The 23,049-nt window shown below is 45.3% G+C and overlaps 1 protein-coding gene across 1 annotated transcript in view; it reads right to left on the reverse strand.

Annotated features, from left to right (window-relative positions):
- The window catches only part of LOC128339263 (uncharacterized), a 53,381-nt gene that overhangs the window by 25,566 nt on the left and 4,766 nt on the right, over positions 1 to 23,049 (reverse strand). The window contains exons 4-5 of the mRNA XM_053282876.1: positions 20,031 to 20,123; positions 8,471 to 8,556 (exon numbers count right to left, since the gene is read on the reverse strand). Of these exons, the coding sequence (XP_053138851.1) occupies positions 8,471 to 8,556; positions 20,031 to 20,123 (179 nt within the window). The remainder of the gene's footprint in view (positions 1 to 8,470; positions 8,557 to 20,030; positions 20,124 to 23,049) is intronic.

The following is a 23,049-nucleotide window of genomic DNA, read 5'->3' on the forward strand; positions in this document are numbered from 1 at the left end:
TTTAAATCGCACTTATTCTGCCAAGCTGTTCCCGGAGGAGGGAACTCCTTCTCAATGATCCTTACTATCCCTCTTTCAAGCCTCACTCTCCCTTTGAATGTAAGAATATGTGAACCCCCCAGGCAAATTAATGAAGGCTTTCCATCACATTTGGGGTACTGCATGCAGTTCTGGTTACCGTATCTTAAGGAGGACATTGTAGAACCGGAAAAGGTGCAGAAGACAGTCAACAAGATGGTCGGGGGCCTGGTTCTCCTTCCTTATGAGGCAAGGCTACAGCATTTGGGGGGTTTTCGTTTGGAAAAGAGCCAACTATGGGAGACATGACTGAGGTGTTTAAAATTATGCATGGATTAGAGAGAGTGGAAAGAGATAAATTAAACTTTTCTTTCTCTCTCACAACCCTAGAACCAGGGGTCATCACATGAATTTGAAGGCCAGGAAACTTAGGACCAACAGAAGGAAGTACTTTTTCACACAGCACATAATCAATCTATGGAGTTTTCTGCCACAGGATGTGGTGATGGCCACTAGCTTAGATGGCTTTAAAAGGGGCTTAGACAGATTCATGGAGGAAAGGTCTATCAATGGCTACTTGTCTGGTTGCTATAGGCCACCTCCAGCCTCAGAGGCAAGATGCCTCTGAGTCTATTCCCACGATCAAAGGAAAGCAGGCTAAGGGAGCTTAGCCCGCTTTCCATTGATCATGGTAACCACCGGGCTCACAGGCAAGCCTGGTGCTTCCAAGGTGGCTAGCCCACCTAAAACACGCTCCCCTTAAATGTGGTTAACCGAGCAGCTCCATTAGCCTTATTTTGCTGCTCGTGTGTTGTCGCAGTGCGTGGTGACACATGAGTAGACCCCCAGCAGCCTCCTGGGGTTTGGGGGTCTTTCCAGGATGCCCCACATGCTCGTGTGGGGCATCCTGGGACTTCTGGGGGCAATGTGGCCCCCGATCTCCACAGCCCCCACTGGCTCTCGTGTGGGCGGCTGATTTGGCCACCCAGGGCTCCACCGCCAATTGTATGTGGGGAGAGTGGGCTAAACCCGCTCTCCCCGCAGACCTCATTGAGGCGCATCACAGCAATCATGTGAAGTGCCTCTCTCAATACCAGTTGCAGGGGAGCAACAGCAGGAGAGAGGGCATGCCCTCACCTCTTGCATGTGGGCTTTTCCGAGGCACCTAGTGGGCCACTGTGTGAAACAGGATGCTGGACTAGATAGGCCTTGGGCCTGATCCAGCAGGGCTGTTCTTATGTTCACCATGAAATCTGTTTCCCCTGTTTAAGACCAGGGAATATTTTGCAAAATTCTGTCTGGTCTATCACATTCCAATCACTCCTGACTATGTGCTCTGTCATGCATTTTAGACATGCTTCAGATGTTCCTGTGCACACGCACCCTGATTACAGTTGCACTGCATTTAGTAGGCTTCAGAATCCATGATTTGGAATTACCAGCATGCAGAAGCAGTAACATCCAAGGACTGGGCAATAATCAAGATAAGACTGAGGGCTGGGAGCACAGATCAGATACATAACGTCGGCAGTATCTATTTAAGCAATGGAGATTATGTATGTTCTGCTACACAGTTTAGCATACCTCTAGATTCTCCATCCTGAAATCCTCTTTCAGGCAGGAGCTTTATGTGATGCATATGGGGCTCAGGACCTAGACTTTCATCTTTATGTTCCGTGGGTGGGGAATCCTGTGATTTCCCCATTGTCATGGACGGACCACTATCTGGTTAAGGTTGGACTCACAGTCACACCCCACCTTCGCAGCGGTGAGGGACCTATTAGGATGGTCCGCCCGAGAAGGTTATTGATCCTATAGGATTTCAAGAAGACTTGGAGGGATTTAGTGTTGGCTCTGTCGGAGATCCTGTTGATGCCCTGGTGGAGAATTGGAACAGCAAACTCACCAGGGCGGTAGACATGATCGCTCCTAAGTGTCCTCTCTGACCCGCTTCAAAACTGGCCCCTTGGTATATGGAAGAACTATGGGGGCTGAAGCAGTGAGGTAGACGACGGGAGCACAGGTGGAAAAAAACTCAGCTTGAATCCGACAGATTGCAACATAGAGCTCATTTGAAGACCTATGCTCAGGCGATACATGCGGCAAAGAAGCAATTCTTTTCTGCCCGTATTGCATCCATAAGTTCATGTCCAGCAGAGTTGTCCAGGGTTGTGAGAGGGCTAGTATGTGCCCCTCCTCCCTTGAATCAGAATCTGGAACCATCTACTACCCGCTGTGATGTGTTTAATAAATTCTTTGTGAACAAAATCTCTTGTATTCGGGCCGACTTAGATTCCATCTCCACAATTACTTCAGTGTCTGATATGGAGGTGTCCAGCGACTCCTCTTATGTGATTAGGTTGGATCAGTTCCAGTTTGTGACTCCTGAGGGTGTAGACAAGCTGATTGGAATGGTGCGGCCCACCACCTGTCCTCTTGACCCTTGCCCAAAATGGCTTGTTCGATCCAGCAGGGAGGTTGTAGTAGAAGGCCTGGTAGAGATCATAAATGCATCTCTGAGGGAAGGTAGGATGCCTCCTAGTCTTAAGGAGGCAATTATTAGACCGCTTCTAAAGAAGCCTACCTTTGATCCCTCGGAGCTGAGTAACTACAGGCCTGTCTCCAGCCTTCCATGGCTGGGCAAGCTAATTGAGAGGGTGGTGGTCTCCCAGCTCCAGACAGTCTTTGAGGAAACAGATTATCTAGATCCATTTCAAACTGGCTTCCGGGCTGGCTATGGGGTGGAGACTGCCTTGGTCGGCCTGATGGATGATCTCCAACTGGAAATTGACAGAGGAAGTGTGACTTTGTTGGTCCTTCTGGACCTCTTGGTGGCTTTTGATACTATCGACCATAGTATCCTTCTGGAGCGTCTGAGGGGGTTGGGGGTGGGAGGCTGCAGTGGTTCCGCTCCTACCTCTCGGGTAGGTTCCAGATGGTGTCCCTTGGAGACTGTTCTTCAAAATCTGAACTTTTGTATGGTGTGCCTCAGGGCTCCATATTGTCTCCGATGTTGTTTAACATCTACATGAAACTGCTGGGAGAGATCATCAGGAGATTTGGTGCTGGGTGTTCTCAGTATGCTGATGACACCCAAATCTATTTCTCCATGTCGGCATCATCGGGAGAGGGCATAACCCCCCTAAATGCCTGTATGGAGGCAGTAATGGGCTGGATGAGGGATAACAAACTGAGACTGAATCCAGATAAGACGGAGGTACTCATTTTGTGGGGTCGGAACTCAAAAGACGGTTTTGATCTGCCTGTTCTGGATGGGGTCACACTTCCCCAGAAGGAACAGGTACGCAGTCTAGGGGTGCTTCTGTATCCAAGTCTCTCCCTGGTGTCCCAGGTTGAGGCACTGGCCAGAGGTGCCTTCTATCAGCTTTGGCTGATATGCCAGCTGCGCCCGTTTCTTGAGACAGATGACCTCAAAACAGTGGTACATCTGCTGGTAACCTCGACTGGATTACTGCAATGTGCTCTTTGTGGGGCTGCCCTTTTACATAGTCCGGAAGCTACAGTTGGTCCAGAATGTGGCAGCCAGGCCGGTCTCTGGGTCATCTAGGAGAGACCATATAACTCCAGTATTGAAGGAGTTACACTGGCTGCCGATATGTTTCCGGGCAAAATACAAGGTGCTGGTCATAACCTATAAAGCCCTAAACAGCTTGGGCCCTGGGTATTTAAGAGAACGTCTTCTTCGTCATGAACGCCACCACCCATTGAGATCATCAGGAGAGGTCCGTCTGCTTTTGCCACCAGCTTGTCTGGTGGCTACTCAGGGACGGGCCTTCTCCGTGGCTGCTCCGAGGCTTTAGAATGCCCTCCCTAGTGAAATAAGAGCCTCCCCATCTTTGACAATTTTTAAAAAGTCTCTAAAGACAGATCTGTTCAACCAGGCTTTTAACTGATATTTCTTTAATTGTTTTAATGTTGTTTTTAGAATATTGTTTCTAAAATTGTTTTTAAATTGCTTTGTTTTAAGTTTTGTTTTATTTTGTTTTTAACTAACTTTTTATCTTTGTTTTTATCTGGTTGTGAACCGCCCAGAGACGTAAGTTTTGGGCGGTATAAAAATATGTTAAAAATAAAAATAAAATAAAAAATCTTCATTTTTATCATTTTTTAAAAAGTGCCTAAAGTTCATACCAAAAATATATTATAAAAAATCAAGAGGTACAAGGGGCTGCAATGGGGCCAGGCAGGAGGCAGGAAGAAGCCCCATTGTGTGAACAGATTATCATTTGTGCTTCTCTGGATGCAACCTAGTTTAATTAAGACAAGAGGAACGTGTGAGCTTAAGAGGAAAGGGAACATTCTGTTTTCTGATTTTGTTTCCATTATTGATATTTAGCAGTCTTCAAATCTCCCCAGAGAAATCTATTTTGATTTCTGCTAATCTAGACTCAGAGATTTAATGGGGGATGATCCAGTATTGTGCAATGGAGAAGCAGAATCTGATCCATGCGTATCAGGGCCATACTGCAATATGGTGACTCGTGGTGGCTAAAAATGTGAATGATTATTACATGAACCTATGTATTACATACACACAGCTGATCAAGTCTGCCATCATGGAGATATTGTGAGAATAGGTCACTCTCATTTGTGCAACGTGTGGAAACAATGTCTAGAGATTTTCCCTGCATATGACAGATTCAGTGAAAAGCAAGTGGATTCCTGTAATGTTGGCGGGATATTTGGAGCAACCTGAATTTTGACCAGTTTGGGTTGTAGCACTAGCTGTAAGAACAAATGGGCTTCACTTAGGAATGAGAGCTAATCTGATGAGTAGTGTGACAGCTCCATAACGTTTCACCCCAGGGCAGCTGCAGACTTCTAAGGTAGCCCCAATGGTCTTCAGAATCAGCGGCTGCTGAAGCAGCGTTTCTGCCAGTTTCCCCATTGTCACGAATGCCTGCACTCCTAGGGCATGTTACAGAGCCGTAATGCTGCTCATCATGTTAGCCCACATCTTTTCATGAGCGATACCAATCATTGTGGGTTCAGCGCTCTGCTGCAACTTGTCTTTACTATACCTACGTTTTGCGTCAGTCGACTGATTTATATTGACAACAAGGATGAAGATAACATATAAGCCAAAGGGCTTGACCTTCCAATCAAGGATGACTTCACTGAACAGACTGATAGAAAAACAAACAACCTAGTCCTAGGAAAATGAATAAATTGATATAAAGTCACTTGAAGACAATAATATTTTTTTCGTATGTATAAAAAATTAGTCTTAACACCTGAATCATTTCCTGAAGAACTCAATGGCCTTACGCAGGTTTATACAACTAACTTGATCCTCAGAGCTCTGACAGACTATGTACTGCTACAGTGCCTGAGGTTTGCACCAGGAAGTACACTTACTATAGCAACTAGAATGTTCAACTAGAATAATTACACAACATAAAGTTATACCCCAATGAAATCAGAAATCATAAACAAGCAGAAACAAAATCCCAAGCATAGCAGTTCTCCATTGATACATTCAATTTTACACTCTGATAAACAACAATGTTTTAGGGTAACAAGCTTTACTTAATTTCACTGGTAGGTGAAACAGCACACACTTTGGCAGATTAACTGGGAGGGGGAAATGTTAATTGTTATGGCTTAGATGAAACAACATGCATACCAAACATTAGATAAGCCTCTTCCCTCTGCTAAATGTAATTTCTAGTTCAGTTTGTAACCAAGGTAGCAGATTTTGTGCTTTTCCAAATGAAAATATTTATTTATTTATATCTATATACTGCCCTTCGTCCTAAGACCCCAGGGCAGTTAACAACAAAATAAAAACAATTCAAGAAAAACAGAAGAAATATAGTTAAGCATTTAAAAGAGCAAAGGACAGCTCATTGGCCAAAAGTCTGTATAAAAAGGGCAGTCTTCACTTTCCTCCTCAAGGCTGGGAGGGAGGCAGCCATGTGGGTCTCAGCTGAGAATAAGTTCCACAGCCTGGGGACAACAACTGAGAAGGCCCTGTCCCACATGCTTGACAAACGGGCTTCAGCAGGTATTGGCACAGGGAACAATGCCCTCCCAGGTGACCTAGTCAGGTGGGTAGTCCGGCAAATTATCATGGTTTTCCATATCATAAGAGTCATAGGAAGCTGAAGCTGACACTGCTCAGTTGAAATCAGTCACTGACATACTGCTCAACAGAACACTGGTGCCCTTGCATGTGTGTAAACACCATCAAAGCAGCTGCGTTGCAATTGTGCGACACAATGCCCATTATTTCCTATGGGTATTCCACAACTGTCTGTGTGCAACTTAATGACAGAACAGTACTGTCCTGAAGTGCAGCACTGTTGATAGGGCTTACACATGCGCAGGGGTGCCAAGAGTGCTGCAATGCAGCCATTGACAGTCCCCTGTGCAGTATGTCAGCCAGTGATTGTATCCTCCCCTCATTCAGTAAACCTCTCTCAGGGGAGAAGGAAGTGGGATCCCGCCTGCTGGCCACATACTTTGATGCTGTTGCATATTTAGCTTTCATCAGAGGTGCTCTTACCCATGGACTTTGGCCCCAAAGTCCAAGGCCTCCACAGCACCTGGGCCCCCGCAAATCCTTTTTAGTCTGCCACAGGTGGTGTGGTCACCCAGCCGAGCATGATGTTGCTTAATTTGCAATGGGGGAGGGGGCGGCTCCAAAGGCCTTTAGGTCTAGGCTTCAAAATTACCTAGGTGCAGAGCACCTGTGGCTTTCATGAGAAAGGGGAGATACACACACACACCCCATGTGAATGGGGACACCAGTTATCCAGGATCCCAGCCATTGCAGAGTATGAATGCTGAATGCATGGTTGCCAAGAGTATGGTCAGCAAGTTCAGTGGTGTGTTAGAAGCTGTGGCCAGGAGGTGTGATCTCCCCCCATTTTCTGAAAAAGGGGAGACTTCGTGAGAAGAGAGATTATATAACTTCTATATCTGGATTTTCTGTGACAGTGGTAGGATTTGAAATTGTTCAATATGTCGGTTGTATCCTAAATATGTCTTTAGAGAACAGAAGGCTCTTCTTCTGGTGAAAGAGTTAACAGGTGATTGTCACTGGTCTCCTCCTGCCTGCTGCAGCCCTGCTTGCCACATGCCATCCTAGTCTCAGGGGCTGCGTGGGGCTGCAGAAGTAAGGGGTGGGTGGGTGGGTCTGGGATGAAACAAATCAACCCTCTCTTGTGCAAATATACGCCCTTCCCATAATTGGAGGGAAAATAGGATCCAATCCTGCTTCTCAAATCAACATGTATTGGAACAATACAAATTTCATAGAAGTACTCTGAAATAAATACACTTTGGGGGGGGGGGCAAGTATCTGCTAGATTTCCAAAGAGAAATGTATTTAGTGTTTGACAAGAGATAATTCAAAACCTTGTTTACAGAAGCCAAACTGTAATTCATACATATGATTCTGGGTGTGTGTGTAGGCTATATTCAAACTAGGCCAAGAGGAAATAGATGCCATGTAAGATATTCATCGGAGTCCCCAAATATGCATTTAGATTGTATCCTACCATTTACTGTGGGATGGTAAATCAGGATCTGGGATCCAGGGTGCTGTATTCAGAGAACTCTTAAAGGCTGTTCTCACGACCAGCCTAACTCAGGCTAGGGCAGCCCAGCCTGAGTAAGGCTGGTCATGTGCAGCACTAGGATCCATTTGTTGTGCTTATTTTTGTGACCACCTAGAGCCTTTGGAGTCAGGCAGCATATTAGATAGATAGATAGATAGATAGATAGATAGATAGATAATAATGTGGATCCCGGCACTGCTCATCTGCCTAACCTTGCTTTCAAGCCTGGCTTTTAGTTGAAGTTAAAGGTGCAAGTGCACCCTTAACCCGGCTGGCAGGATTGTGTGTCTCCTCGGGCTGCGCTCAGCCCGAGGAGACACAGAGATGGGTGCCTAGGGTGGGGTATCCCTCAACGTGCTGCGCTCATTGTGCATTGTGGGATACCCAGGGGGGCAGGACAACTATTCCTGGCCTTGAATGATCCATGCTGCAGCGGATCATTGGGGCATGTTGTCCGTGCATTGCAGACTTCTAAAATGATCGTCTGGGGGGTAAGGCAAGGGAAGTGCAGCCTTTTCCCTGCTTCCCCTCCCTTCTCAATCGTGTGGATGTCCTCTTAATGTCAACCCCATTAAATTATGGCTGGCATAAGCAAGAATTAATCTGGATTTAATAGTGATTGCATGAATTTCATCCTAAATTGGACTATACCAGATTCACTTTATCATCCACCCCTAGCACCTTGCCACTTCATGAAAGAGAGCTAAAACTGGAGTTGATGTGCAAAAATCTCTCTTTTCCATCTAAGCATCTTATTTATGAGGTTTTGAACCCTCTTTGGCTGCCAAATGTGAAGCTGTGTAAATGAGTGTGTTCACTAGCTCAATAGTCAAGCATTTCAGATGTGCTTATCTTTAATCACGTACTCAAGCTGTGTGATTTTCTCAGACAGGGCTGCTACTACGCAGAAGAGTTCAAGGTTCAGCCTGTATTGGCCTGGAAGTTCAAGAATCTGAAAGAGAAAGAAACAGAACTATAAGTTCTTGGAGGGCATAATTAGGGCTATCAACTGATGAAAGGCTTTTAAAACAAACAAAAACACACTTGTCATGAACACTTTGATGTATCTCCTTGCAAATGTCGTATGATAGTTGACTACAATGATCTCATTGTAGACTGAAGGAAATCAGTGGCTAAGATCCTGACTAATGAAGTGTGCATGTAAATAGCATCTCTGAGCACACAGGAGGACTGCCCCACAGCTACAACAGTTCCTTTCTGTGAGCACTTTTGCTCAACTGAACCCACAGACATTTCTCCCAGAGCACTTTCCTGTGCTCCCAAACCCCTCTGTCACAACCAAAACACATTGAGGCTCTTCACACAGTCAGTGTGTAGAGCCTGCAGGGCATCTTAAGCCCGCTCTCCCCGCAGATGAGCAAAGAGCCATCCCTGGGTGGCTGGATTGGCTGCCCGTATGATTACCAGCTCCATCACAGAGCTGGTAGGGGCTGCGGGGATCAGGGGCCGCCTAGCCCCCAGAAGTCCCAGAATGCCCCATGCAAGTGTGGGTGGCATTCTGGGGAGACCCCCGAAGCCAGGGGGCTTGTTGGAGCCCCCTGCTCCTCATCACAACAATGAAAGCAACGACACAAATGCAGCAGCAGTTATTAGTGATTAACTTATTTACCTTGAGTCAATGAACTGATTAATATATTACAACATTTGAGTATGGGGTATGTTAAGAATACATTTGATTTTTCTTTCTTTTAAAATAGTGGCTGATATGCTGCACAATGGTACGTCAGCCTAGTAACGTATGCACACAAGTTGTACAAATGCAAAAATGACATTACACAAGAGCAAGCCCATTACTTATAATGGGTTTACTCTGATGTAACATCTTTTGCATTTGTGTAACCTGTGCAACTTGCCTGTATGCAACGTTACTAGGCTGACATAGCATTGCACAGTATGTAAGCCACTGAGGATACCCGATACACACAGGAAGTGATTGGTAAAAGAGCTATGTTTACTTGCATATATATAAAAGGAGAAATGGAGGCTCTTGGATAAGACCTTTTAGTGTGGTGGGAAGAAAAGAAAGCTGAAATATCAGGAAGTCAAAGAAGAAGCATGTGAACACATGAAGTTGCCCTATACTGAGTCAGACCATTGGTCCATCTAGCTTGTATTCTTTATGCTGATTGGCAACAGCTCTCCAGAGTTTCAAGCAGAAGTCTTCCCCGGTCGTACCTGGAAATGCCAAGGGTTGAACCTGGGACCTTCTGCATGTAAAGAATGCGCTTTGCCACAGAGCTATGACCCTCCTCAAAGCATAACTGGGTAGGGTGATATGCATTATAATATATCATGGATATAATTTCCGATGTGCAATGCCCATTTGCAAAACTACTTTTTTGAGTTGTTATGATGCTTCATTTTAACAGGGAACTGAAGCTAAGAAGTATCACTTGTTAAAATTGTGCAGTAAGTTCATGGCAGAGTTTTCATTTTGTGACCAAATGAATATTATAACCATATAACTGGTCACTGAAGAGAAATCAGAATATCTTTTTAGGAAACTCTGTTAAACAGGAGCATTGAAGAGAGACAGCTCCAAGAAAGGCAAAGCACAGTTCAGATGGAACTGGATCCATGCCCCCTACCCCCGCTCTCCTGTCCACGTTTGGATGTTGGGAAGAGCTGCCTCTCTGCAGTCAGCAAGACCTCAGAGAAGCAGGGGAGCTGGCTGTGTGAGCTTGCTTCTTTCCGGAAGGACAGCCCGCCCGCCAATTGGGCTGGAGCGGAGGAGGAGCTTCCTCCCTCCTCTCCGATTCTGTAGGGCCCAAACTGCAGTGCCAGCATTCGGATCTAACACTGGCACCGCAGAAATGGAGTTTGAGGTGGTGAAACTCCACTCTAACCAAAGGTGAGGGAAACGGTGGGCCGCTGTCCTCTGCAAACTCTATTTCCCTGATTTCGGACATTCAGGTTAGGAAACCAGAGGTGAAGGAACCCTTAGTTTCCTATTACGTCTGAACCAGGCCAACATATTACAGCTACTAAGCAAACATTTCAGTTCATCTCTAAAGATCAGTCATGATTGGGTAAGGCTTGAATAAACTGTTTAGATTTTATGGGGATACCAACATTATGGCTGATCCAGGAATACTGAAAACTAACTTAACCCATGCAGAGCATCTGTATGCTAGTACTTGATTGTTCCCCTCACCCCATGCCGCAGCCCCCCTCACCTTAGAGATCTCTTCACTCTCACCTGAGCCACACTTCTGCTGCTCCTCCTCAATCCAGTTGCTTCCATCCCCCTCTCCCCTCTTGGTCACTCCTCCATCCCTTTACTCCACCTCCTCACCCCATGGCTGCAGCATTGCTGGCGCCTATTAGCCAAGCATTGGCCAAGCTGCAGCCCCCTATCCCCAGAGACCTCCCCACTCTCACCGAGCCCCACTCCTGCTCCTCCCCACAGGACCACCAGCAGCAGCAGTTGACTGGGCCCTTCCTCACTGCTGCCACCACCATGGCCGCTCATTCTCCTAATGCCACTGACAGGCCCAAGCACATCCCTTGCCTGCCTCCCTCTGCCAATGGCCTCGGTAGGCCCAAACAGCAGCAGTGGTTGACTGAGCCCTTTCTTGCCACCGCCATGGCTGCTCATTCCCCTCAGGCTGCTGTCTTGGGCCCATCCCTCACCCTTCCTTCTTTCTCTCTTCCCTTCTCTTCTTTTTCTCTCTTTCTCTTTCCTCCACTCACTCTTCCCCTCTGTCTTTCTTCCCTCCCTCCCCCTTCCTGAGTTAACAGACCTTGTTCATCTTGTTTCCTCATCTAATTCAAACAATGGCAGCTTCCTTCTCCTAAAGGGGCTCTTTCCTCCCTCATGACCCCTCTCTTCACAGACCCCTACCATCTATCTATCATCTATCTATCTATCTATCTATCTATCTATTCCTCTCCTCTACAATCAAGAACATTTCTGACCAGTAACGGTTACATTCCAACTGACCTTAACCATCACAGGCCCCTCCTCTGTATCTGCATATGGAATCCCCACTGCCCAGTCACCATGGTGCCACAGGTTCCTCCTCCCTATCTGCATATGGAATTCCCCCTGCCCAATCACTATGGTGCTTTGCTCTCACAAGTTCCTCCTCCCTATCTGCATAAGGAATCCCCACTGCCCAATCAGGTGCTTCTGCTTGCAAACTCTCGTGAGAGCTGTCACGCATTGGATTAGCCACAGGTATGCCTTAGAGAATTATATATATAGATTGAATAGTCCTAACTAGCTTTTGTGGATAGTAAATGGATAAAATGCTACATTCCTAATTCAAACCAAGATCCATCAAGTCCTCCATTCTGCTCCCAACAGTAAGATCCCTCTAGAAACAAGCAAGGAATGAAGGTGACGGACAATGTTGGACATCCATTGTTGTTTGTCCAAAGTATCTGGCACTCTGAGGAAGATTAATTCTGAACAAAATGCCTACTTTAGATTGCAGTGATGCCAGTACACAAAATCATAGGTGATGTGGGGTGTTAAATTGACTGTTAGTAGTACCCTGTTTCCCCGAAAGTAAGACCTACCCTGAAAGTAAGACCTAGCAGTAATTTCTGATGTACCGCTAATTGCCCTAGTGCATTTTTTGGGGCTAAAATTAATATAAGACACTGTCTTATTTTCGGGGAAACACGGTAGGGCCACTGTCAGAATCCTGCCATGAAAACAGCAACACACACACACACACATACCCCACACACCCCATTAAGGCTCCCTTTCATGAGCAAAATGTCAGTGTGTATGCAAACCCCAGCAATGAGAGGAGAAGATAATTTTACCACAGCTTGGATTTTATTGCAATATTCCACAGCCAGACCCCAAATAACATCTGCTTTGCCATAATTCCTGCATTACATTACTGGTGCAGTATGTTTCTTGCCAGTGGTTAGCTTTTAGCCTTTGAAATAGTCCATGATGTGATGAGTTTTTTATATCACAGTTTGTAAGGAAAAAGTTATAATTCAAATTTGTTTTCCAAATACTTTGACAGACGAAAGAGGTCCTATTTTTCCTTCACTGTTTGAAGGTGAGATGAGTCTCTTGCAGAGTTACTTGGCACTGAAATAGCAAGAGTCAATACCTTGTCTTTCCTCATGTGCTAAATTACAGCTTCCCAGTATCTGACTTTTTCAGGGGAGAGTGAGGCGTTTCAACTCACTGATGGGCTTCAGAAATGGGAAACCAAGTAGATTTTTTTAAACCTATTTGAAAATCCTCTGAAAACCTGCTTTCTATTTAGAGTTTTAATGAGTAGAAGAATTCCATAAGCAAGAGCTTTCACACTCCATATCACTTCCAGCGCAGTTGTTGTCAAGAAAGACCACATATCCAGTCGAGGGTCATTGTGCAATGTTATAATGTAATGTACTTACATATGTGAAACAGGAAATCCTACTTCAGTGAAAGGGTCATAGACTTCATGACCCATTTCTTTTTTAGGTTTAAGCCCAAAGGTGGTGTTTTTCATTAAGATTCTCAGCAATGTTGAAAAGCACCCATCTTTTGGGCAGATTTTTATTTTTGGTGAGTGCTTTGAAAGTGTTCCAAAGTGTTACCTATTCAGGAAATATTGCCCTGACTCTGAACTGGTTGCACTTGCCCTCAGTATTGTCAGCACATAGCCATATTAGATTGGCTACACAGCACTGTGATTTCATGTGATTTACTATGTAATCCCTGATTGAATGGGATGATCCATGTGACTGATCCAGGAAGCAATGTCCTCATTCTCAATAGGCTTGGTTTACTCTCACTGACACTGTCATGTAGCTAGATCTACTTGACTATGCGGCATCATGATGTCATTCCATTTACTATGTAACTCTGACTAATCCATTAAGATGCATCAAAAATGGCAACAAAGCAGCAAGGAATATAATGGCAGTAAACGAGATCTTTAAAATGCAAGGTGAATATTTTCACAATTAATGAGCATTCCAGAAAATATTCCGACAGGCCCCACTCCCCAAAAGTACCACTTGAAAATTCAAATGGGAGAACATGATAAAGCATTACATGTTGGATATTCATAGGCGCTGAAGCCACGTACATATGTGGTGTATTAAAAACTTGGTCCATGGTACATTTATTTTTTAAAAAAACTGTGATGACTTAGAATTGAGAAACACCTGCACTTACTAGAGTTCCTCATAAAAAGCTGATTATTTGATTTCAATATTTCAATAGTACTTTATCTTTTTTCCTGTATACATTGTACAGTAAACTGGACCAGGGCTTAGGGACCCTGTCTTAGTTCTAGATCTGCTCTTACCATTGTACATCACACTCATCCTCAATGCCCTCTCAATAAAAGGGGGATGCTGCCAACATGTTTGGTTTACGTATGTGAGGCAGATCGTAGAGTATTTTCAAAGCACTTTGGAAGTGAACAGATCAGATATTCAGTGGCTGTATTAACATGTTACATGGAGCCAGGGGTCCAATGGACCTTTGGTTCTGTGCCTCCTATCCCCCCACTCTTCCGTCCATGTTTGAACGTACTGCAGAGCAGTCTCTCTGCAGTTAGCAAGGTTGCAGACAGGTGGAGTGCTGGCTGTGCAAGCTTCCTTCTTTACTGAAGGACAGCCCACACAGCCAAGCACACTGGAATTGAGGGAGGAGCGTCCTCCCAGATCCAGGGAAAGCAGCCTGTAATTCTGAATTGGTTTGTACCGCAGGCTTCCTGGAACCTTGGGTTGTGGTGACGAAACTCACTACAACCTGAGGGTTTGGACTGGAGTTCCAATTCTGAAACCTCGGTTTTGTCACCGCAGCCTCTGCGGACACCCCTTCTCCCAACCGCTGCCTCCAGGAACTCCCCCGAGGAGAGTAAAAGGTTATTTTTAAAAAACAAATTAAGCTCATGAACTCCCCCCCCCAACTGAACCGGGGGGGATTCGAGGGGGTGCCGGACTGAACTGACCTGGTTGGGTTCGAGGCCAGTCCGGCCTCGAACCGAACTGGGCCAGCCGGTTCCCTGCACATCCCTAGACTCAAGTTAGTGGCTAGCATCTTTCATTTATTTCAGTGGTGCTTAGTTATGGCTAACTAGGTTTGGATCCTGCCCAGCTTCCATATCACTTTACATATATATTGACAAAACTCAGAGTATTTATCAGCACAGGAAAGGTACTGCCAACACTGAGAAAATCATAGGCATTTATTTTTGTGGGGGGAAAGTGAATCTGCTTATAACAAACAGCACCCAATAACCATAGGACAGCACAGTACATATTAAAGAGGAAATTCTGAAATTAGCACAACCAGAAATAATGGCAGAAACAATAGCTAAGCAAAAACAATAGCAGTCTCCATGGTTTAGGGTGTTCTTGTTCTTGTTCTTGTTCTTGTTTTGTTTTTTTAAATACAGAGCTGCCCCTTCATGTCTCTTCATGCCCTAGGCATTATTCTTCTAAAACATATAGCCTTAAGTATCCTGAAAGAAAGTCTGCATGCAACTGCCTTGATATCAGTCCCACAGCAGCCTCAACCCCACCCAGATCCCTCTTTTGCCTCAAAAGCCATGAAAGTATATCATGTACCTTCCTCTCTCTTTGTCTGGATTTTAAGCCAGGTAAGAGCAGGAGCTATGAACAGAGGTCAATGCACAGCTGAGCAAATAAAATGAAAGACAAGTATAAAAGAGGGAAAACGTGTTTCCTAATGCAGAGTTCAAGAAACAGATTTGGCAAAGAAGGAGAAAAAAATCAAAACAAAACAGGAAAAGGGGTTCTGCAGCTGCTTATAAATTATGCGTTTTCACCCTCAACCTTTTTTGATAGCCCAGAAGTAATAAGAACGGGTGTTTCTTGGACTGGCTAAGCAAGCATTCCAACTCTAAATGGCTTCCTGTTCAAAACATTCAAAGCCAAATAGATTGAGGCTTTTTTTTTTCTGGGGTTGGTTACAAGTGTGTGAAGCATGTGCTTTTATTTCGAGCCAATTCAAATGTTTTTACATCTCTGCTCTGGTCCCCCCAAAGGATGGCAAAATGTGACCAAACTGTTTTCTTCTTCAGCGAGGAAGTTCAACTATTAGCCTTCAGTTAATCTGTAAACATTCACACTTCCCGTTAAAGATAGTTAGGGAGGAACTGCTCAATGTCATTCTGTGTTGGCATTCGCACATGTGGTGCGAATATGCTTTTCGTGCTGAAGGCTTGCATACAGGAGCCCAAGAACTTCACTTGAAGTAAAGAGAAGGGAAGAGTGGATATTTGAGGGTGTGAAGTGTACCAAGTCATTTCCCTCCCAATACACTTGAACCTGTAATTCCGAAATTGTAAATTGGAGGCCTAGTTTTATTTTTTGGTCACATCAGCTTCAAATATTATTTTGTACAGCATGTTCCTCATATATTTTATTTGCAAAATAATGAATTACATAGCTAAGAGTCAAAACACACACACACACACACAGTGCCACAAATGTACCAAGAAAGACCCCTGTTAAAACCACTGGAATGTCTTAAGTCCAGATTTATTAGACACATTCAGTCAGGAGACTCCCCAATGGCCATTTCTAGCCGTTCTCTTCACTCTTAGGAGGCTGCAATTATTATGTGTGATATCTGCCACAAATGCTTCTCCCTCAGTAGCATTTGTGTTTTATTTCAGTGACTTAAAGCAAGTTCAGAATTTAAAGCAAACTCTGCAAATGCAGCAGATGTTCAAAGGTCTGAATGCTTGATGTCAGAATAAGATGGTCATACTGCCCAAAATGATGCCATGATAAGTCCAAAATAAGGTTGCTGGTATTGCCTCTGAAGCAGGCAGAACATCCAACAAAGTTTTAAACTGATTTTATTATTTTCAAACATGCAAATAACTTACATGACCAAGACATGGTTTCATGCCGTTTGTAGAAAGGCTTGTAAGATTGGTGATGAGTTATTTCAGATTGGTGAATGTTGGAGTCTAAATTGCTAGGTAAAAGGACTATAGCTACAACGGGGTTTAAAGCAGGCCAACTCCCACCAGCTGTTATTGAACTACAACTCCCATAATACCCAGTCACAGTGGCCAATAGCCAGGCATCATGGGAGTTGTAGGCTAACATCTGCAGGAGGGCCAAAGTTGAGCAGCCCTGATTTAATTTCTCTCAATCTCTCTCTCACTCTCTCACTCGCTCGCTCAGACTCCATTCCTGCTACTCATGGACAGGAATGAATATAAAACCAAGGACGCACCTAGCAAAGGATTGGCTGACAGAGGGTTGGCAGATCTACCTAGCTTATTGCCTATGCAATTATTGCTAGACAGGAGCTCATTCACACAACTGAAACTATGTCCTATCTAGGTTTGGGAGCTGTATGTGCTCCCAATTTTGATTGTGTGGGTGCAAACAACAAGGTAGGAGGAGGGAGAACGATTGTGTGGAAGCAAGGTAGGAGGAAAAGCTTGAAACCTTGATTCTACACAATCACTTTTCCCTCTTCATACGTAGTTGTTTGCACACACACAATCAAAAATCGGGAGCACACACCACTCCCAAACCTGACTAGGACACAAGGAGGCAAGTCTCACAATCAGTGAGACTCACCGGAAGGGGGTTTGCGGGCTGAGTGGGCTTAGCCCACTCTCCCCACAGACAATCAAGCCGGAAGCCCTGGGTGGCCAGATCGGCCACCCACATGACTGCTGGCTTTGTCACAGAGCCGGCGGGGATCGGGGGCCGTGATCTGGAGAGACCCCCGAGCCAGGGAGGCTGCTTGCAGCCTCTTGGTCGGAGGTCTACTCATGTGTTGCTGTGCACCGCGGCAACACATGAGCAAAAAGAGGAGGTTAATGGAGCGCTCACTCCATTAACCTCGTCTTAGGGGAGGGGTATTTAGGGCAGTTAGCTGCCAAGAGCCACACGGCTCCCATTGTAGCACACGATCACCCAAAAGCGGGCTAGGCTCCCTTAGCCCACTTTTGGGTGATCGTGAGAATCTCCTCAAGTTTTTATTTGTGTGGATAACCTCTCTGGCCACCTACGGACATAATGCCAAACCAGAGGCAAATGTGCTAGAGGTTTGGGTTTGTGGTCATCCAAATGCATGAAACTGTGGTTTTATCACATAACCATGGCCCGATTTTCAACCCCAAACCTGAATTTGAACCTTTGGTTTCATGGCTGAAACCTCAGGTTCCAAAGGGCCCAGGGGCATAGCAAGGTTGGAGTGGGCCCAGAGACAAGATTTTTAAATGCCCTCCCCCCTCACTGAAGCGCAGCTCATGAAGTAAAGAAATCTTAAATGAGGCTGAATAGTGATAACAAAAAGTATAGTAAACTGTTCTGGTAGCTCCAGGTTTTAACACTCACATCAATTTAGGAGGATGAATACAACTGAAGGAAGCCCGGGCGGGTGCGCGGCTGGGGGAGTCAGTCATGTGATTTGCCTCTGGGGGCCCCCTCAAAGCAGTGGGCCCACAGACAACTGTCTCCCCTTGCCCTATTATAGTTACGCCCCTGAAAGGGCCATTGTTTCATCCAAATTCTGCCGCTTCTGTAACCTGGGTTTTTTGCTGTGGCTCCTCCCAAAACTATAGAGAGGGCAGGTCAGAGCAACCCAGAAATGGGTCAGTTCTATGCTGGCCATTTCTCCAAGATGTTGGCCTGGCCTCTGCTGTCTCGGCACTCCTCCTGCTGTTGCCGGGCCACATGGGTGCCACGTCCCTATCGTTCAACCATTTAAAGAGAGAGAACAACATTGGAGAAAATCCACTTTCCCCTGTGTCTTATGGGCACCCCTTGTCCATCCGAACAAAAAGGATGGGATAACAAGATGGGCACAGCCAGAGAGGTCTCCAGCAATTCACTACTGCAGAGATATGTGAACAAATGCAGTATCTCTAGTAACACCAGAAACTGATCAACTTTTGGTTGATACTGGGAGCCCCACATCTGCGGGAGCCGCTATAGTCGGATGGCCTACCTCATAAGAACAGCCCAGCTGGATCAGGCCCAAGGCCTATCTAGTCCAGCATCTGGTTTCACACAATGGCCAACCAGATGCCTCTGATGGGGCATGAGAGTGAAGTCCAATGGAGACCCAAAGCACATGGTGCCTCTGGTTTTCCCCAGTGGACTCACCCTCTCACAAGAGGGCCAATCCCCAAAAGGCAAGCTGACACAGGGGCAAGAGAGTGTTGGGGCTTTCTGGTCTGCTTGGCCCAGGTCTACAAGTCCAAGAGCATCTCTCACTGTGGACCAAACTCCAGGATCCTTTGCCAGCCCCCATTCTCTTCTAGGAAGTCATCATGATCCCCTCCTGGATTATCAGAAAACTAGTGCCCCTTTCCATCCCTTGGTACCAGTAAATGTGCTTGTGTGGGACTGTATAGCTGCTGAACTCTTGCCAGGGCAGTGATGCAAGTGGTGCGAGGAAAGGGTTAAAATGCCTTTTCCCTGCTGAATGTGGGCAATCAATACCAAAAAGGCATGATTGCACTGGGCACACTGCCTCGAAGACAGTGGCCAACAGTTGCCACTTTACTGATGTCCTGACACCTTGCCTGTGGTCTGACAACACACACAGTATGGAGTTTGCTGGGATGCAGCCTCCACAGATCTGGAAGGGGGAAGTTGTCCTTCAGCTTTTGACAGTGTAAAGGAACACTGAAATAATGTTGCAAACCTCCACACACTTGATCCTGTGGAGACAGGGAACCTAACTTGCCCCTGAGTATGTGGCAACATTGCTTTTAAACATGATAATGTTGTGGGAGTGCTGCATTCGACAAATATCACAACTCCATTATGACACCTGCAGCTTTTCATCTACTGCATTGCTGCCAACACATCTTCATCGGATCTATGCTGTAACTTGGTTTTGAACTGCAACATTATATTTCATCCTTATACTTTATTTATTAGCTTTGATAAAGTTAATAACTGTATTTATTAGCCACCCCATAACAATTGTTCTTAACACTGAAATATATTTTCCGCTTCTGAAAATGCTCTTACACCTATAGTTCTCTTCTCTCCTGCAATTTGGGAGGAAAGAATTTGTCTAACTGGCACATATGAGGCAAGTATAAATGCCATCTAGAATACAAGGCAAAAGGGTATTTTTAAGGACAAATTACAGTAGTTAAAATCCCTATATTTATTTTGCCATGAAGGGGAAAAAAATCTTAATCCTGTTACATGAGCCTAATGTACTTCAGACTATTTCAGTGAACTACTGCCATTACTAATACACACAGCTATGTACTGCATTAGCTTCCCAGACACTGAACACAACGTTGGCAAAATTATTAAAATATAAACCTCATGAGTCAGCCGCCAAAACTTTTTTTTGTAATCTCCAAGACATAAAGAAGATGTTCCAAACACATTGCCTTTGGCTACACTGCCAAAGTTTTGGATGGCTTGTATGATAACATTCTTACTGCTGACAAATGGTACAGTAGGACTTACATGGAAAATGTAAGAAAACTCTTTTGGAGAAACCAGGCACTTATTAACGTCTTGGAGAGCTTCTTCAAGGTCATTTATGTCAAGTGCAAGATCCTGGAAAGAGAAACGATGGATCACTTTCTGGGCCAAAATACTCAACCTTCCTCTCTCTGTACAGCATGCTTCAATAACTTTGTTCTGGACTACTGTGAACAGGTCATTAGCATTTCACCTTTATTCATTGTGGTGCCTTCAAATTCTATAGTGCAACAAATCCTACATTAGTCTAACACAGTGCACAGATAAAGTGAAATAATGTGGCTACAGCATTTCAGCTCATCTCAGTGTTTAATTATTTGAACCAAGTTTCCAACTTTTCTGTTTTCCCAGAGTGTTCTTGCTGACCTTCAAGAAGCCAAAGTGGTTTCCAAGAAATCTGTTTTGTCTAACTGTTAAGTGCAATTGCACTGGCAGCTATGTTTGAATGCTTCCAATGTTTTTTAAGCCATTCATTTAAATAAAGTGACATTGCATTTGCAAAGTGGAAACACCGTTAGCTCTAGTACACAGATCCGTTTTAAGTTTCTTTAGAGCTGATGAAGATCAGTTAAAGCCCCCCAGAAACCCCCTTTGGTTTTCAGGAATAATTATAAGTCTGGCAGCTCCAACTGAACAACAAAAAGCAAGGAAATTCAATGGCTCATGATGTTCATGCCGTGGAGGTATGAGACCTGATGTCCCATTCGAAATATTGGCCTACAAGATCATAACTGGGGATTAGTGTTGTAGCAATGTTTAAGAAGAATGTGGTAACATTTGGTGAGTGTTGTTACCTTAGCAGGCAACAATTATAACCAGCACAATTAGTAAAGGAGCTGGTAGCTCACATCATATACTTAAAGACATGTTACCAAATATCTCAGCTTTTGCTGTTGCCATCAGCCTAAGCAGCTAATAAACTGGAGCATGGAGGACTTAGCAAAATTGTGTTACCATGGTTATGATTTTGTAGGCCATTACAATTCCTCGGATGGGACTGCAGGTCTCATAACCCCAGGACGTGAAAATTATGAGCTATCAAATGCCCTTGTTTTTTACAGTTCAGTTGGAGTTGTCACACCCATAACGATCCCTGTATACCAAAGCTTTTTGGCTTTAATTGAATCTCCTTGAGGCTGTTCTCACAAGCAGCCAAGACCGGGCTAAGGAAGCCAAACCCGGGCTTGGCTGCCCATAAGAACTGCCGAGAGCCACTGGGTGCTTCAGCAGCAAACCCGCCTAGGGAGCCCACCTCGTAAACTTGGTTAAGGGAGCAAGCACTCCCTTAACAACGTTTCCCTGATCATCTACCAGTGCAGGCTACTTGCAGCCAGTGCTGAAGCACTGACGGACCCCTGCCCATCACTGGGGGGGATCCCTGCAATATACTGCACACCAGGGGCGTAGCAAGGTTGGAGTTGGCCCAGAGACAAGATTTTAAAATGGGCCCCCGTCACTGAAGCTCAGCTCATGAACATCATCGTAATTTTTTTTAAAAAGGTTTTGTAAATGGTGGACGATGCAAGTCATTTAATGGTACTAGAGAAAGACATGCTGTTCTGGTAGCTCCAGGTCTTAACACTCACATCAATTACGGAGGACGAATACAACTGAAGGAAGCCCGGGCGGGTGCGCGGCTGGGAGAGGCAGTCATGTGACTTGCCTCTGGAGGGGGCCCAAAGGCAGTGGGTCACCAGACAACTGTCTCCCCTTGCCCTATTATAGTTACGCCCCTGATATACACAACCTGGAACAACAGGTTCTGGTCTCTTGGCCTCCGCTCTCCTTGGGGCAGCAGCAGATCATCTGGGTGTGTGATGCTCACACCCAGACAGTCCTCAGCTATCTGTGTCTGTGGATGATCGTCTGTGGGGAAGGTGGGCTTTTGCAGCCTTCCCCAACATCCTGCCCTCCTGGTCATGAGAAAGACCTCCTTGCTTTTTTAAAACAGAGGATCCCATATGCCCCACCCTCAATAAAAGTGTGTCCAGGGAAAGTGAGAATGCTGCTTTAGCATTGCCAGGCACAATAAAGAGGCAAATGTGAGTGCCTGCATTTAAAACAAGTCACAACTTTATTTGACAAACATGCAGGAGTGCAAGATGCAAGAGTACACTGTTGTTCTGTGCTTCATTACATGACAAGAGTGACATATGCTTATACTTTTCTTATTGTGCAGAGAATGTTCACTTACTGAATTGTATGGCGGCTGTATTTTGACTCTGTTCTTTTTTGTTTTATTGAATGAATATATTCAATTGTATTCTTATAATAGAGGCAAGTCTCACGATCAGTGAGACCCGCCTTAAAAGGGTTTGCGGGGAGAGTGGCCTTAGCCCGTTCTCCCCACAGACAATCCTCAGACAGCCCTGGGTGGGTGGATTGGCCACCCACATGACTGCTGTCTCCGTCACAGAGTCGGTGGGGGCTGCGGGGATTGGGGGCCGCGCAAGTGCATGGAGCATCCTGGATAGACCCTGGGTGGGGGGAGGCTTGTTTCAGCCTCCCGACGGGGGTCTCCTCATGTGTTGCCATGGCATGGAGCTGGGCTGCAACAATACACAATCAAATAGATGGTGTTAGCAGAGCACTCACTCCGCTAATCTCATGTAAGGGGAGGGGGAATTAGAAGGGTTTGCTGCCAGGAGCTGCACGGTGGGAGCAGACGTGGCAGCAGACGGTCAGGCAAAAGTGGGCTAGGCTCTCTCAGCCCACTTTTGCCCGATCGTGGGAATCTCCTCATATTCTTTATATAACTATAAAGACCATAGACAAATATTGGGTTTCCTCCACCCTCCAATAACAGGATGTGCAACAGCTTGCATGCACTCAGGTTATTAAAAAACAACAACAACCCTATGACATATCCCCAGCAACAATCCCGTGAAGTAGCCAGAAAGAGAAAATTCACTGCTTATGTGATTCCTTTCCACTCTCTGCTTATCCCCAACAACAACCCTGTAAGCTAACCCTGTGAGGCATTGTTGTATTCTATCCAGTA

The sequence above is a fragment of the Hemicordylus capensis genome, chromosome 1 (assembly GCF_027244095.1).
Source record: "Hemicordylus capensis ecotype Gifberg chromosome 1, rHemCap1.1.pri, whole genome shotgun sequence".
Classification (NCBI taxonomy): Eukaryota; Metazoa; Chordata; class Lepidosauria; order Squamata; family Cordylidae; genus Hemicordylus; species Hemicordylus capensis.